We start from the raw sequence: 17,469 nt of genomic DNA on the forward strand, positions 1-17,469 counted from the left end.
ACATTAGAAACTAAAGTTTAGGTAACTCACTCAAGTTTTAAGAATAGGGTTTTGAACCCTGGATTGTCTTCAAAACCTTTTATATAAATGTATATGTATGTGTATCTGTGTGTTATACACAGATATACACCCAATATGTTTTTCATACAAATATTGGATCATAGCATTTGGTAGCCTGCTTTCTTTAAATTACTGATCTCTGTATCATGAGCAATGAATTTTCATCTTTCTGTATTCGAACGGCTTCATGGTATCCCATTATAAGCATGTATCACAGTTTTTTTCAGTCCATTCATATTTAATTACAGGTAAGTCATTTCCTGTGTTTTACTGCTTCAAGCAATACTAAGATAAACATCTTTGTAGGTGAATCTTTATAGCGTGCTTTCTTCCCCCTTAAGATAAATTCCTAAACAATGAAGTTGCTGGATAAAAAAGTATGTACACTTCTAAGCTAGCATATTTTGACTAATCTTTTTTATGAGTTAAAACATAGAAAAGCAACACTTATATGAAGTTAGTAGGAAGGTATAAAATATGCAGAATAATACTGTTGGACCTAAGTATGCTAATTTAATTTTCATGACTGCATAAATAAGCATTTGACTGTTGTACCTGCTTGCCGAGTATGTTATTCCTAGCCCCATGTCATTTTTCTCTCTGAAGTCTTCCTTGTTGGTTCCAGGTTGCTTCTGTACCTGGGTTCCTTGAGGTGACAGGTTACCTAGTTTATATTCCCAGAATTGAGCAGCAGCCTGTGAGACACAGAGTTGTGCTTTTGTTTGTGCCCTTTCCTGTAATAACTTTATTTTTCCTTCCACTAATTCGTCATTAAAACCATCATAAGTGTTCATTCCTTAATGAAACTTCTACTGATTATGCTGTTACTTCCTTTTGTGTTTGCTTTCTTTTTAGTCGTTTTTCTCTACTCTGTCATAAGAATAATAGGATCTTAAAGGTCAGAAAGATCACAGACATACCCAGTTCATTGTACAGCTAAACGAACTAAAGTTTGAAACCAAATTAGATGATTGGTTAGTGGCATATCTAGAATTAGAATGAAAATTTTCTTACTGTGCTGAATCTACTTTTTCTGATTCTTAGTAGTTACATAGGTATATATTTGTGTTTACCAGATTAATTGGAGGATTTTAGAAAGGATATCAATGTGGTTTACAATAAGAATGTAAATGCAACAGTTGGAATTTGATATTTTGGCAGAAGATTATGGATTGCCTAGTTGGGCAGTGGAAGCATGTGACACACCATAATAGAGAGGACCTGGGGAGCCAGGCCTGGACTGCTGGCCCTGGATATGAAGAAGTCTTAATAAGAGGAGAGTCTAGACCTCTGGGGTTCTTGGGACAGAGGAGAGTCGAGGTAGTGGGGAGTGTGGCAGAGGCACACTGTTGAGGAAAGGATTAAAATTAGGAAGGGTAAAGACCAAACAGTCTTGTGGATCTGTGGAAGAAATCTATTATTAGGATAGAGTGCCAGCTTATAAAGAGTGCTGGTATAGCAAAAAGATAAAGGTAAGTATCCCAGTGGAAAATTGGGGAAAGACATGCGCACATACGCCTGAAAGAAGTAAACATGAAAAATTTGCCTTACTTCACTAATAATTGAAGAAATGTAGTTTATAACAGCGAGACTGAAAAGCATAGTAATATTTAATGTGATAAAGGGGCATTGTAACTGTCATGTACTCCTGCGGCTCTCTCTCAAGAAAGACTTAAAAATGTGTATGCTCTGACCTAGGAAGTCCCCTTCTAGAAATTTAGCATAGATAATAATCTGAGATATGTGCAGAGTTGCACAGAAAAGTTATTTGGTCATCACCACTTTTAATTTTGAAAAACTAGAGACAGTTTAAATGCCTGCTGGTAATACTGCCCATTCAATAATACGTGTAGAGTATATGTCGTACTGCTTCTGCTTGTCGTCGTGTGCCAGCGTCAGCACAGTGCTAATCACAAAGAAAGCGTTTGGCAGTGCTGGCTGGCTGGATGAATGTATATGAGCCCACTTGTACAGCTCATCTGTACTCCATTTCTTATTGCTAGTACACATCCCTAACAGGATAGATACATTCAATAAAGTCCATTTTTCACCTTATCTAAACTAGGTATCTTGCCGATTATTCAATGGCTGTCAGAAGTGTCATCTTTTGGATTTCTAATTTATGAATTTCCTTCACTAGTTTCTATAACCTCCCCCTTGCCGTTATGTTTTTTTTCCTAGCATGCAAAATATAAGAATTTTTGAATGCATAAATATGCAAAGCATAAACTATCATCCAGCATTCCATCTATCTAGAAATAGTCATAATTAATATTTTGGTATTTGTTATTTCAATCTTTTTAAAACTAAATTTGCCTCTCTCTCTGACAATCATTTCTGTGTGTGACAGTATATATATAAATGGATATTTTGAAATACTATCTTGACATTCATACATTTCCCTATGTCAGTATTTTTCTATAACATACAAGAGCATATCATCCATGTTGTCATGGAGCTTATGGTACAGTGTGAAACAGAAATCAGTATCTATTTAATAATTTTATAATTATAAAAATGATTATAGAATTGCAAACCAGGGTAAGCCATATGAAGAAAAGGAGCTAGAACACGTAGCAAGTGTGTTAACAATTTGCAAAGGTGTGGATGCATTGTAGAGACAAGATTGGAAGGTACCAGAGTAAACACAGGGAGATAAATTAGGAAACCATTACTACAGTCCAAGAGTTGGTAATTTGAGCTAGAAGGATGATAGGGAGATGATGTGAGGTTGTCAGAGTTAGAGCTATGTATGAACTAAGGATGATAGAATATTGGTGATGCATTAGATATAGGGCATTAGAGAGTTCTTGGGGAGGTCTCTGGATTTCTGACTTGGAAATCTAGATCACCATGTTGCTGTTCATTGAAATAGGAGAACTTGAGAGTTAGGTGAAGCTGATGTTTAGATGCTCTTGAAAAATTTAAGTAGAAATATTGAATAGGTATTGACTATGTGGATAGAGTTTAGAGGTCTGTGTTAGTTAATTTTGTAAGTGTAAGTACTAATTGAAACATGAGTATGGGTAAAATTATGAGGGAAAAATTATATAGATTGGGAAAAGAAGACAGTCTAGAACTAAAGTTTGAATCTACAGAAAGAGAAAGAAGCTCATGAAAATCAATTAAAAAGTTTTTCAAGAAGGAAGTCCTGTCAAATGCTGCAGAGAGCTCAAATGAAAGAAATGAATAAGGTGCAAAACAAATATCCACTGAATTTAGTGACAGAGGACAGTGGTGACAAGAGCAATGAGCCAGGTTAGCATGTATTGGAAGATAAGCGGAACTTTAATAAGTAGAGACCCTTTCAGAAAGTTGGGCTGAGAAGGAAGCAGCTGAGAGATGCAGGATCGTGTGACAGTCTTTTTTTCTTTTGAAAGGTGGGAGGAACTTGACTGTTTAAATGTAAATGGAAAGGATCTGGTAGAGAGAAGAGACTAAGATGGGTAATGGATAGGGAGTCATGTTCCTCAGAAGACTGGAAGGAATGGAGTCCTCCCTGAAAGTGGAGGGCTTCACTGTGAATGTGGCCAGAGCAAGGATCTGGGTGCAGATGTGGGTGCAGTTAAAGGTTTAGAGGCTCATGTTGAGGGATTTCCTTTTGGATAGGTGACATAATTTTCTTTTGAATGTTGACTGGGAAGACATCTCTCTGGTGGAGAATATGTGCTTTGAGGAGTAAGCTTGGTATAAAAGTTAATTATGAAAAAAGAGAGTGAACTGACTGGAGAAACTTGATAGATTTTGGCAGAGCATCCATTTAAATTGAGGATCATTGGGGTAACAAATATATTTTTACCCCAAGAAATATAGGAGAAAGAAAAGGAGACAAGGGCTTTCCATACTTAAGATTTGGGATGAAGAAGAGCAATAAAGGAGCTACCATCAGTGGAAAAAGATGGTAAACTGCAAAACCCAAGTTTTGTCTCCTTTAAAAGAGGAGGGAATTTAAAAGATTGCTGCTTGGCTGTTCAAATGATACAGAAAAGTCAAGGGTCCTGGGATAATAACCTGAAGATAAAACAATTCAAGGAGAAAAAGAAAACCTTTTTTTAAAATAGGGAGACTTGAGTGAGCCCTTGAAAAACATCTTCCCCCTCCTTTTCCCTCTCTACCAGCCCCTACTGCTTCCTTCTACTCCCACTCTCCTTCCTCTACCCTCCCCTCTCCCACTTTTCCCCTGTCTCATTTTAGGGATAAAATAACCAAGAACTTTCCAAGTCCAATAATAATAATTGCCTTTCTTGGATGGACTTGGGTGGCAGATAGGTTCATCTTTAATACCAGCTCCGAGTCATTGAGGGGATCCTTAGGCTTCAGTGGCAGACTCAGTGCGAAAAAGTGCCACCTGTAATTGTCTAGGGGTGCTCTGCATAGAGTCATCTGGGCAGCAACTCTGTTTCCAAGGGAGGAGTTGTAGGTTCCCTGTCTTTTGTTCTCTCATTGCCAGCCTTCAGCAATACTATAGCTGTCCTCAAGCCCAGATACCTGTCCTAACCCAAATCCAAATATTAAAATACATACATTTTTACTTAACTATGAAATTTGGAAAATGCAGAAACATATAAAGATGATAAATTACTCTATCCTGCAATTACGGAAGTTAACATTTCAGTTAACTGTTTTTAAACCTTGTGTAAAGCCATGTATAGTTTCCCCAGAGTCCGGAAGAGTCAGTAATAGGAATCCAGTTGGCCTGGTCACTTGATATTATTTCTGTCAAAGAGAAGTAAACTTCTGCCATTAGTAGTAAATTATTTTGATATTATTTTCATGGTGTACAAATTTATATTGGTATCACAGAATACTGTTATTGGTCAGTTCATTAAAAAGGTTCTAAAATTATCCATTGTCCCATTAATATAATTAGAAATTCCAGTAGAAGTGATCTTAACTATTTGTTCTATTTTAATTCTGGTAATATATCATTGCCAGGTCTAGTACAAATTATGCTTTGTATGCAAAGTTTTCGGCTTTTATTTAATCTATTAATGAGATTACTTTTTCTCTATTAGGATTTTTTCTGTGAATTTAGTGAACAATCACCTTGTGTTCTGTCAAGATCTCTATTACAAGTAAGTTATACTTAACATCAAAATACTTCTTTAAACATTAAATTATATGTGTGTTGATATTGTTTTATTGATGGGAAAAGAGTAGATGCTTTTGAAGGATATTCCACACTTAATGCTAAATTGTTTTGATGGAAGTATTGACTTAGAGTCTTAGACATTTATCAAAATCATATCCTGGGCCATGAAACAAATAATTTAAAAACAATTGAAATTGTACAAAGTATGCTGTCTTTTTCAGAATTAAACTGGTAGTCAGTAACAGAAAGATACCTGGAAAAGTCTGGAAATATTTGGAAATGAACACCCTTCTAAAAAACCCATGGGTCAAAAAGGAAGTTTCAAGGGAAATCAGAAAATATTTTGAACTGAATGAAAATTAAAATGTAACATACTAGAATCTGGGGGATACAATTGAAGCAGTGCTTAGAGGGAAATGTTATGTTAGTATGAGAAAAAGAAGAAAGGTCTGAAATGAATAAGCTTCTACTTAAAAAAACAAAGAAAAAGAAAAAAAGGAGCAAATTAAACTCAATGCAAGCGGAAGGAAGGAAATAACAAGGTAAAAGAATACCTGGAGGGTATTATGCTAAATGAAATAAGCCAGGTGGGAAAAGACCAATACCATATGATTTCATTTATTTGTGTAATCTAAAAATAAAACAAAATGAACAAAATAGCAGTAGATTCAGACATTGAGAAGTGACTGGTGGTTACCATGGGGGAGGGTTTGGGGTGGATGGGTAAGGAAGGTGAGGGAGATAAAGAGGCACAGAAATTCTCAATCGTAATATGTTGGTCACAGTGATGGTAGTACAGCATGGATAATATAGCCAGTGGTTCTGTAACATCCTTGTTTATGGACAGTAACTGCACTAGTGGGGGATGAAGATTTAAAATCATGAGTAACTGTTGAACCACTGTGTTGTATACTTGAAACTAATGTAATATTGTTTATCAACTATACTTCAATAAAAAGATGATAATGTCAGAAAAATGCACTGAGATCATTAAAGGGAGGAAATGAAATGCAAATTGTTACTGATTTATTATTTTAAATGTAATAATTGTTACTTTAAATATATTTTTCCATTTTCTGAAAGTTTGTGTTCCAAAACATTCATTAGAGATAAAGGTTATCAACTAGTTTACTATTTATAGCCATTTAATATTTCATAATTATTTAATATTTCATATATTTTATGAAGCCCTTCCTTACATATTAGCTTATTTAACATATTCACACTAGTCATTTTGACTTAGTATTACTACTCTTGACTTTTTTTTCTGTACATTTTTTAATTCTCCTGCATTAGAATACATCTTAAATAGAGATTAATAAGTAGTACCTGTTGTGGGGCTGGGGGGTTGTACAAATTTTCTACCAGTTTTTTATATTTTAAACTCTTCTCTGTTCTGTGGTGTTTATACAAAGTACACTCAAGTCACAGTAATGACAAATATATGTACAATATGTCAAGATTGAGACAGCATTACTAATACCTAACATTTGTTTCAAGACCACTTTCCTGGTAGATAACAAAAAGGTCTTTGGAACCCACCTCATGCAAGACATGGTGAAAGATGCACTTCGGTCTTTTGTTAGCCCTCCGGTGCTCTCCCCAAAGTAAGTGTCATAAGCCGTTTTGTGGCATGTGTGTTTTTCTTAAAAGCCCAAATTCTCTGTGCTCCTTTTTAGCCAATGCATAAAACTGATTGGAATGAAGTCTTCATATAAAAAAACACAAAAAACTCAATCATGTTAAAATTAATTGACTTCTGCCACATATTGTTTAGATTTAAACTGAGATTTTTAGGAGGTTAACCTTAGTTCCAGTAGGAGAAGAAAAACTAATAAGGAGTTATCAGAAATTCAGCATGTTGTATTGACTCTTACTGTGTACAAATGCACTATGGGAGGTAAGCATGTTGGGAAATTATTATAAAAAATAAGGTCTCTTCTCAATGATCCAAATCAAGTAGAAATCAAAAATACAGATAATTGATCCTTAAATTATGTTTGGGTAGAGTCACTGCCCTGAAAACATGCTGTCGTTAAGAGGTTGGAAAGGATTTCATGTGGAAAGAGTTCATTGTTTGACTTGGCATTTTGGAAAATAAAGAGAGTCTTTCTGATGGGAAGGGAAGGAAGGAGTTGTTATTTCTCAGCAAAGAAACAAGAATGTATGAAGACACTATGTATGATATTAAATATTTTAAGAAGAGGTGGTGGTTCAGCATTCAACATGTTGAATATATCATGCCACATCTCACTTAAAACTCTGGTATCTTCCTCTTTTAGGTTGGGTTTCCAAGAAGCAGACCCTGAGACATACAATTCTTCATTATGTTTAGTTTTCTATTTCCCTGTTACCACCCCCCTTCCACCCCTCCTGAAACCTCCATTAGAATATAAGCTCCACAGGCCAGGGCAGGTAGTTTTGGCTATTTGTTCACTGGTGTGTCATAGGTGCTAGAACAGTGTCTGGCATGAAGTAAGCACACAGTAAATCTTTGCTGAATGAATGAACAGAGACTAATGGGTGCTTGATAGTTAAGGTACTTTGGGATGAAACTCAAGAAGAGTCTTGAATGCTTTGGTAAAGTTTGGTCTTTATTTATAGTCAGCCAGGAGAACTCAAGTTTTTAGGAGGGAAAAGAATTAGCATAGTACAGTACGTATTTTTTAATAGGAAAAATCTGGTAGTGATAGGGGAGGCAAAGTGTTCAGTTTTTAACTAGGCTAATTCAGTAGTACAGGGTAGGGGTCATGAAGGATTAAATTCTAGGAATATAAAGGCAAGGACAGATTGAAGAAACACTGCAGAGGAAAAGTTAGTAGACACGACAACTGATCCAATAGCAGCAGAAGGAAAGGTGTCACATTTTCATGTTTTTGTGCTTTTTGTTGTGCTTTTGTAGTTTTAAATGGCCTGCAAGTGTAATGATTTTCTGTTCAGCATTTCTTAGCACAAGAAGGTTGGTGTGCCTTTCAGAGAGAATATGTGTGTTAGGTAAGCTTTGCACAGGCATGAGTTTGATGCTAATTAATCAACAATAACATTATATAAGGTATCTTTAAGCAGAAATACATATTATAAAACAAAGTTATGTGTTGATTAGTTGTTGAAAATGTTGTGACCAGAAGCTGGTAGGGACCTAATCCTGAATTTTATCTAGCAGCAGCGTTTCTGTAATTCAGTTTCCAACTTTATAGAACATACTTACCACAATACCAAGAATTGACTGAGTATATAGCAAGTTTCTTTGCATGGTAGTCCGTAGATGTTGTTCCAGCGATTTCAAAATCCCAGTGTTACAGATAAGAAATCTGATCGTGATCTGATTCTTTTTTTCCTTTGTAAGTGATACAACACTTCCTTCTGAGAGATTGTAGAGTTCACCTTTACAGGCATACCTCAGGGATACTGTGGGTTTGGTTCCATACCGCCACAATGATGTAAATATTGCAGTAAAGTGAGTCAAATGAATTTTTGTTTCCCAGTGCATATAAAATTTACACCATACTGTAGTTTACTAAGTGTGCAGTAGCATTATGTCTGAAAAAACAATGCACATAATTTAATTAAAACATACTGCTAAAAATGGGACTATCGAGTTTTAAATGAGTTGCCATCACTGATCACCATAATAAGTGTGAATAATGAAAAGTTTGAAATATTTTGAGAATTACCAAAATGAAACACAGAAACATGAAGTGAGCAGATGCTGTTGGAAAAATGTCACCGATAGACTTTCTTACCACAGAGTTGCCACAAACCCTCAATTTGTAAAAAATGCAGTATCTGTGAAGTGCAGCCAAGTGAAGCATAATGAAATGAGGTATGCCTATATATTAGGAGTTCATGAGTTTTAACAGAATGTTCATGTGTGCTTTTACTAGTCTTATCAAGAACTCAGTCACTAAAGCCTCAAGGCTGCCAACTAGATCTTTTTTTCCTTATTATTATTGGAATCATTGCCTCACCTTCAATCATTGCCTCTTTTTGGAGCTCATCACGTACTGAGTCTTCTAGATATCTTCTCCATATTCCTTATAACAATTATCTTTGTTATTTGTCCTCTGTTTTGAGAAAGTTCTTTTTTTGCTCTTCAAGGCTACTGGTGAGCATCCTACTTCTACTTAATTTTTTAATTTGAAAATCATAGTTTTCAGATCCAGAGAAGTCTTTTTTCTAAGTACGTTAGTCTCCTAAAGTAATTTTCTCACTTTGGAGTTAGAGATGATGCAGAACTTCCAGCACTTCTGAGTGTCTGCCACCACCTCTTCCAGGTGTTCTGCCTCTCCTCCTGGCTGTTGTCCCTTCCATGGCCATTGCTCTAGGTACCTCTGAGGCTCTGGTCAGAGCGTTCAGTTATGGCAGACACTTAGGCAAAGCAAGTTTTCCATTGCTTTCAGTGCACCAGCAGGAAGTCTTTGCTTCTAATGTGACGATTTTGGCCAGTGGTTGGAAATGTGAATACATCTTGAAAAACTTAGGCTTCTGTAGTATTTTCTTTTTAATTAGTGTAATGAATATAGTACATGAGGGTATCTGTTGACATTGTAGTAGGGTCATGAAAAATTGGAACTTTGGCATTTTCCTTCTCTCCTTGTTAATTTGATCTTACTGACTCCAACTCTAATTGTCCAAATAGAGAACTAAAGGAATTGGAAATACTGTACATTTATTGTGTGAATAGCACAGTAATAATGAAATATTTATTAATCTAATGCTAGGAGTCTTCCACTTAGTAAGGTATTTGGCTCCTTTTCCTCTTTTTTTTCTTCCCTGTCTGTTGGCAGCACTGACAGTAATCATTGTTTCTTTTTGTAGGCCAAATATTTTGCTTTTAATGACATGCCTATTATCTTACAGGTGCTGCCTATACAATAATCACCAGGCTAAGGACTGTATTGACTCCTTTGTTACTCACTGTGTTCGGGTAAGAAGTACAATTTGGATCATAATTTTTCTTATGGATCCCTTGAAAGTCATGAGGTGTAATTCCTTCAGTAGCATTCATTTGTGCAATTTTTTTCATCTAACGTTTCTGCTTCATTTCACTGAATAAGTAGGAAATTTCTGTCTCCTTTTACACTTGATGGATAACTTCATAGCCTATAGTTTTCCTGGCAGTTGTAGATACTGAGGCACCTATTAATGCCCTCTTATTACAACCCTCGAGGACCACAGAAACAGGATAATTATGACCCCATCTGAGAAAACAGTAGTATTCACATTTTTTTGCAGATGGTCTCAAAAACTTCATTTGCTTTGACCTTAAAAACAAGGAATATTTGTGACATCCCATGCACTTATCTTTGTACTACCTAATGAGCAGGAGTGTAGTAAAATCAAAATTATTTAGATGAGATCACAAGCTTTTTTCAAATTTCAAGTAGTTAGGAAAAAATACAAACCTTGTAGTAGATTAATTATAAATCATTCCTATTTAATTATGTAAACATCTAAGGAACTCAACCAGACCACTCTTTTGGGCCTAATTCCAACTACTAAATATAGGAAGGCAGCATGGCGTGTGGAATGGAGAATCAGTAAAAGGCCAGATTTCATTTCTATCACTAAGATTCACGGACAAATCAGTTTACTTTTCTATAAGCTTTCCAATCTTTAAAAAGTGAGATATTGGTACCACCTCTGTACTTCTTATAAGGCTAGGTATTGGTCAAATGAGATTATCTAAAAAAGCATATAAATTTAAAACAATATTATTCTTTAAAAAATCTTAGAATTCATACTTCTTAAAGTAGAGCATCCTACCATTCATGTCTGTTGTCTAATTAGTGAAGTGTTTTAGTATTTTACATGATACAGATAGAAATGGAATAGAAGAACCTTTTAAGTCAGGGCTTACAGGTACTAGCCATTAATCAAGCCTGTACTTAGTAGGCATTCTGCTTCATTTAAAGCAGCACAAAAATATCAGCCTGGAACATGGGCTTTTGGCTGAAAATAAACAGAAAAAAACTGTCTTCTTGAAATTGTGGGAAGATACCTAAAGATTGAAGGTAGATATTTTTGCCATATGAAAACCAGCTTCATAAATAGCTACTTTCTTCTAGCTACTGATAAATTCTGGTGTTGAGAATCCTTGAAAAGAATCAGCTATGTAAAAAATGAACATAGTCATTTTTTCCCCCTTAAACTAGATTTTGAAAACTTAGAATATTCTTTAGTATCAGGGAATTTCATATTGACAGGTAACAAATTGTCTGTGTATTTCAGCCATTCTGTAGTCTTATTCAGATCCACGGACATAATAGGGCTCGACAGAGAGATAAGCTCGGTCATATTCTTGAGGAATTTGCTACCTTGCAGGATGAGGTAAGACCCAAAAAGTTGCCCTCCTTTCTAAAATTAAGCAGTTAATATACTTTGACCAGATTTTTAAAAATTCTTTAGGATAATATCTTGATTTTAATTTTTCAATATGGTGAATTTACTTTTCACTTAGAATGTAGCAGTTTCATATACCAAAGAGTTTATAAAAAGAGAAACATAATCCAAACTGAGAAACATCTAAAATTACTTCTTTGATAATCAAGGAAAATTATAAAATATGTGTGGAACTGTAATTTTATAGAAAGTTTACATTATAATAAAAATGTATTAATTTTAAAGTAAATTTGTAAGCAGCAGCAATATTAGTTGATATTAGTTGATAATATGACTAAAGACTCAGCATCATATATTTCTATTCTGTCTTATAAAGTGGGTGTGTTTATAGCTTAAGGAGTTTTTAGGTAAATGTTATCCATTGTGAAATGAGAAGTTTAAATGTAAAACTTACACAAAAATGCATTTGAAAGTATGAGCTTTTTTGGTGGTGAAATTTACATTTTCCGCTCATATATTCTGTTTGTTTGTTTTTTTTAATTCTCTCATTCTCTTAAAAAGAAAGTCAATGTTATGACATTTTATTCTGATAGGCAGAGAAAGTTGATGCAGCCCTTCACACTATGCTGTTGAAACAGGAACCCCAAAGGCAACATTTGGCCTGTTTAGGTACCTGGGTTCTTTACCATAATCTTCGAATTATGATACAGTATCTTCTAAGTGGCTTTGAATTGGAACTCTACAGCATGCACGAATACTACTACATATATTGGTAAGAGAACAGTTGAAGTTAAAATTGGTGGTGGGTAGGGTAGATAAGATCTGAGAGAGCATCTGTAAAGCAATAAAATTTCAGGACACTTTTTCACTTAATGTATTTTAACTTTAGTTGTGGACAATTGAAAAGTACCTATTGAAAATTAGAGCTAGATCATCTTGAGCTAGAACATCTGTAACTGCATCTGTAACACCTTAGAGATTTATTTTTTCCAGCCATTAAAAACTTACTTAGAAATTAATAAGTGGCTGCAAACTAAATGGATTAATTAAAGAGCTTTTATCTGTTTCTAGGGAGAAAAATTAACACATATTTTGCCCCTACTTTAATGATACTAGGTACTTAGCTGTGGAATGTACCTAACTGAAATAAAGTTCAAAATTTGAACCAGATCTTCCTTCTGAGAAGAAATCATGGCTGAGATTACCACTGGGAGCGTAACTTGCTAATTTGTCCTAGGAGCTTTGAAGGAGGTGCTAAGAGATGATCCTCAGCAGAGGTTTTTCACTTTTTACTTGGAGATGAGATAAGAAAGCTAGTACGGGGATACTTGAGAATATTTTAGGCATGGAAAAGCTATCATAAAAAGTAAATAAAGGAAATTGAGAGCTAATAATTCAGATACCTTGGATCTTTTTCTTAGTCCGGTGGTAATTTTCAAAAAATTAAGTGGCAAATTATGGTGATAATTTTGAAATAATTACCTATTGTTACTCATCACAAGCAACTAAGTTTAATTAGGTCTTACTATATGAAGTTCATCTTTTTAAGTCATACTTAAATTATTTAACTTAGTAATAAGATACTCTATATTCCTTAGAGTCACTGCTGTGAAGGAAGGAAAGTCAGTCCCTTCCCAGCTGTAGATGTAGTTTGTGTCCTCATGCCTGCTAGGGCTCTTATGAATAAGTCTTGACTATGAAGCTTGAACATCGACTATGATAATATGAGAAGAATGTTATTTGGTATACTCTCCAACATTTATATAGAAAACAAGTAACTTTTACCAACAGGTGTTGATATAGCTACTTGGGATACATTTTGTTACTAACTCCTAGTAGAGGCTCCTATTCAAACCAACTTCCTATAAGGGAACATGCTCAAGTTCTTTTGTTTGTGGTTTGAGACAGATGATTGGAAGCTTTTGTCCTCTTGGTTTGTCAAAATACAATTTTTGTATGTTTTTTCGCACAAACAATGGGCTCTAAATTCAGTAAGTGAATGATATTCATGTAAACAATCCATTAGAAATTTATCTGCACACTTGAGCAGATTCCCTTCTTGTTAACAAAAGAAATTTGAGTTGTGCCTATAGCACAAAACAGTGATTTTTGAACTTTATAGCATGTGTCATTATCACTCAGAAAGCACAGTATTGTACAACCTGTTGGCCTTGGTCCCTGGAGTGCCTGGTTTACTAGGTGTGCAATAAGACCTAATTGTGTGCATTTCTAATTTGTTCCCTGGTAAACTGCTGCTGTCCAGAGATCACAATTTGAGAACCACTGGTATAGAATATCAGTACTCTAACTCTCCTTAGAAATAATTGTGCATTCATTTTTATAAAACACTTACTAAAAGTTCATTGGGATACCTGATATTAGAGAGGAAAGGCCTGAATCATGTCACCTGTATCCTCTTCACTCAACTGTCCTTGGGTTGGATAGTCAGAATTAGAAGGCAGCATTAGTTCCCTATAGAAATCCTCAAATTGAGTTAAAATATAAACCCTCAGGGTGTGATGGGGGAAAAATCATTTGCCTATAAGAGGATACTATAATAAATGCTTTTCTTGAATTCATTGCCAGGAATTGGTTTCTTACCTTATGAAATTATACTTTTTTAAGTAAAATAAAAATACATTTCCTTGGGTTTGTGTTAGCTGCCAGGAAGCAGAGTGCTCAGTTTAGCTTTAAAATACAGTACCAAATTCATTTCAGGGGTATCTTTTAACTGGTTTTGTTTTGCTTTAAGATGTTCTTTTTTGTGTTTTAATATTGTAACCTGAACCTGCCTTACAACATTTTGGGAATAGACATTGTACACTCAACCCTGATCATAATAAAATTTCTTACAAATCTTTTATTTTAGCTTATGGTTAGTAGTATTCCTTTATTTTTTATGGATTACATTATAAAGTAAATATATTCATATCCTAGATCTGAGTTGCTTTTCTGGCTTAGAAGAATCTAATATTGGTTAGTTTGAACTTGTGAAAAATTAGTGTCAGGTGGAATCATCTGTTTCACATTTCACTTGTTGAATAAACTCAGGTAATTTATAAGCCTGAATGTTCATTTTTTAGAATGGTTTTATATGAGGCATGCAATTTTTAATTTTTTTCTTATATTTGCTTTTCTAATTAACAGAAAAATAAACTATTTACTAAATACGTTCAGGTGAAATGTGTTTAATAATAAAACCAATTTAATGGGCATTCATTTGATTTTTATATATATATATAATCATCAAGAAATCTTGCAAAATTATAAAACACATTGTGATAGGAAATGTGTCAACATTGCAAGGCAACAAGTATGGCTATAAGAAAGGGAAAGTTTGTCATTTATAATGCTCTTTTCTTGTAAGATCTATCATTATCTAATTGGATAATCTGTGTTTTTTCTAAAGACTTTTAGAGGAGTATTAAAAATATCTCTTTATTAATACCAATACATGTCTTGATAAAGCTATCTCATTTAGACATCTACTATTAACTAACATTTTGTATTATTTAAGGTATCTCTCTGAATTCCTTTATGCATGGTTGATGTCCACATTGAGTCGTGCTGATGGCTCTCAAATGGCAGAGGAAAGGATAATGGAAGAGCAGCAGAAAGGCCGTAGCAGTAAAAAAACAAAGAAAAAGAAGAAAGGTATTGTCAATTATTTTCAAGTTTAAGAAATAAGTAACATTGGAGTGCCCTTTTTAATTTCTACAAATAAACAGAGAGCTACCAGTGCCTTGGCATGGGTGAATTACCCTTACATTTTATTTCTCACCCATCTGCTCATCAGAAAGGCTGAGGTAGAAACCGAGTCACAGTATTAGTGATACAAGCCTCTTTGGTTCCTTCCCTTGCTTTTCTTTTACTTCCTTGCTAGTCCACATGTCGGAGGCCCTAAGGGCAGGAAGTAGCCACATGAGCATGCAAGCAGGATAGGTTAAGGAGCAAGGCGGCAGGAGACCTTGGTCTTCTGGCCAGAGGCTGACAGCCCAAGAGGGAAGTAGATGTGAAGTTGCTCTGTCACAGTCCCCAAAGAAAGATGATCAAAGCACCTTGGTGGCCTCCCAGTGACCACAGGGAAAAGGGATGTCACAAAGGAACTGCCTAGTTATTGATCACTTGTGGAAGGATACAGCTATTTCTATAATCATTACAAAATATTTCCAAAGCATAAAATAATAAAAATTTAATATAAAAAATACAGAGTATTTTCTTAGGATTTCCATAGTTGGATGTTATTCATTGACTGTGTTTATGGGTTTTCTTTTTAAGCAGTTAAATGTTATGGTGAATTCAGAAGCTAAATTTACTTCGTGCTAGAATTTTAGGCTATTAACCAGGGAACATGGTTATTGTTTAGCTTTTTGATTATATTTTTTGTTGATTTGGGCCATAAAAAATAGCCTGTAGGAACATACGTTTGAAATTTTATTTAGTAAACAAGGTTGTAGATTTTTTAAATTAGATTTTCTCTTGAAATAACAGAAGGAGTGGGAAAGAGTATGGGTGATTTTTTTTCTAATTACAGTTCGCCCATTGAGTCGAGAGATCACAATGAGCCAGGCATACCAGAATATGTGTGCTGGAATGTTTAAAGTAAGTCGTTGAAAATGAAGTTCTTTTTGCTTTTTAACTGCATTGTTATTACATAGTTTAATTAAAAGGGTTCCTTCGCTGTGATTCTTTCCAGGTTCTAAGTTCACGTGTTCTTAATAATCATCTGCTTGAAAATTGCCTTTTTTTCCAAGCCTAGTTTTCATCAGTTTGTTGAACAAATATTTGTACCCTTGCCGTGTGTCAGATGCCTTTCAGGATACCAAGTCTAATCAGGAGTGATCTTTGTCTCAAGTGCCTAGTTAATGACAGGCCAGGTGACATATGTGACACAGGTAATAAGAAAAGGAAGACTGTACTTCTGATTCATCAGGGAAGATTTCCTTGGAAAGATGGAGTTTGGATTTTTTAGGAGTGTATTAGGAGGGGGCGAGCTCCACAGTGAATGACTTAAGCAAGAGCCGGCATTTTCAGAAGATAGTGAGTTCTAACTCTTAAGTTGCACTTGGCAATTAAAGAAATGATTTGAGGTAACATATTAAAGTATATGTAAAATAGAAGTTGGACTTATGTTTGAAGACCAGCACCTATGCTTTTCTTATAAAAATTATGTTACTTGTTTCTTCAGCTTTTCCTTGAAGGTTTCAAAGCTACTGTAAAAGCAGAGGCATGAAAAAACAGTAATATGCTAAACACTGGAACTTGAAATTTTTTGTCTAAAAGATGGTACATGACATAAAAATGGATACTAATGCCTTTTTCTGATTCTGATTCTTAAAGTTGTTTTAGCTATGTGTAAATAGCTGTTTTCTTGTTTTCTATTCAGTGTTAATAAGGATGTCCACTTTTTCATGCTGACAATCTTTTTTTCCTCATTCTCTTTTCTCTTGAGACCATGGTAGCGTTTGACATGGACGGCAAAGTGCGAAAGCCCAAGTTTGAGCTGGATAGTGAGCAGGTGCGGTACGAGCACAGGTTTGCTCCGTTCAGCAGTGTGATGACGCCGCCGCCGGTGCACTACCTGCAGTTCAAGGTGACCCACCCACGGGCACGCGCTCGGCCCTAGACCTGCTCGGAGACGGGCTCGTGGGACCCAGTCCTGTCGAAATAGCCCAACGAAACGAATGCTGTACCAGTGGGGCAAGGTGATAAAATAGCAGTTTTAAGTAGTGTGAAAGTCATTGGGTTTTTTGGATGCACTGATCACATATGCAGTTATTTTAAGTATGAGAATAATATGAGGTAGTTAGTATATGGAGACGGAATTGAATATCACATAGGAAAAAAAGAACATATGCTGAATGCTTGCTTCAGTGTGTATGAAATGGATAGTCAGTGTAGAATTCTTTAATTAAAAATGACTTTCAGAGTTTTACAGTAAGCATGCTTTGAGTAATAGTATTTCCCCCTTTTTA

General features: G+C 35.1%; 1 protein-coding gene across 3 annotated transcripts in view; it reads left to right on the forward strand.

Moving 5' to 3' along the window:
• Positions 1 to 17,469, forward strand: part of NAA35 (N-alpha-acetyltransferase 35, NatC auxiliary subunit) — an 84,089-nt gene that overhangs the window by 62,572 nt on the left and 4,048 nt on the right. For 2 of the 3 annotated variants that reach the window (XM_017679248.3, XM_073228733.1), the window contains exons 13-20: positions 5,076 to 5,135; positions 6,653 to 6,759; positions 10,013 to 10,079; positions 11,384 to 11,482; positions 12,088 to 12,266; positions 15,012 to 15,148; positions 16,029 to 16,096; positions 16,947 to 17,087. In XM_017679248.3, the coding sequence (XP_017534737.2) occupies positions 5,076 to 5,135; positions 6,653 to 6,759; positions 10,013 to 10,079; positions 11,384 to 11,482; positions 12,088 to 12,266; positions 15,012 to 15,148; positions 16,029 to 16,096; positions 16,947 to 17,087 (858 nt within the window). Of the gene's footprint in view, positions 1 to 5,075; positions 5,136 to 6,652; positions 6,760 to 10,012; positions 10,080 to 11,383; positions 11,483 to 12,087; positions 12,267 to 15,011; positions 15,149 to 16,028; positions 16,097 to 16,946; positions 17,200 to 17,469 lie in introns of all 3 variants that reach the window. The other variant, XR_012127774.1, reaches the window with a different exon arrangement.

Source organism: Manis javanica, chromosome 2, assembly GCF_040802235.1.
Source record: "Manis javanica isolate MJ-LG chromosome 2, MJ_LKY, whole genome shotgun sequence".
Taxonomy (NCBI): domain Eukaryota; kingdom Metazoa; phylum Chordata; class Mammalia; order Pholidota; family Manidae; genus Manis; species Manis javanica.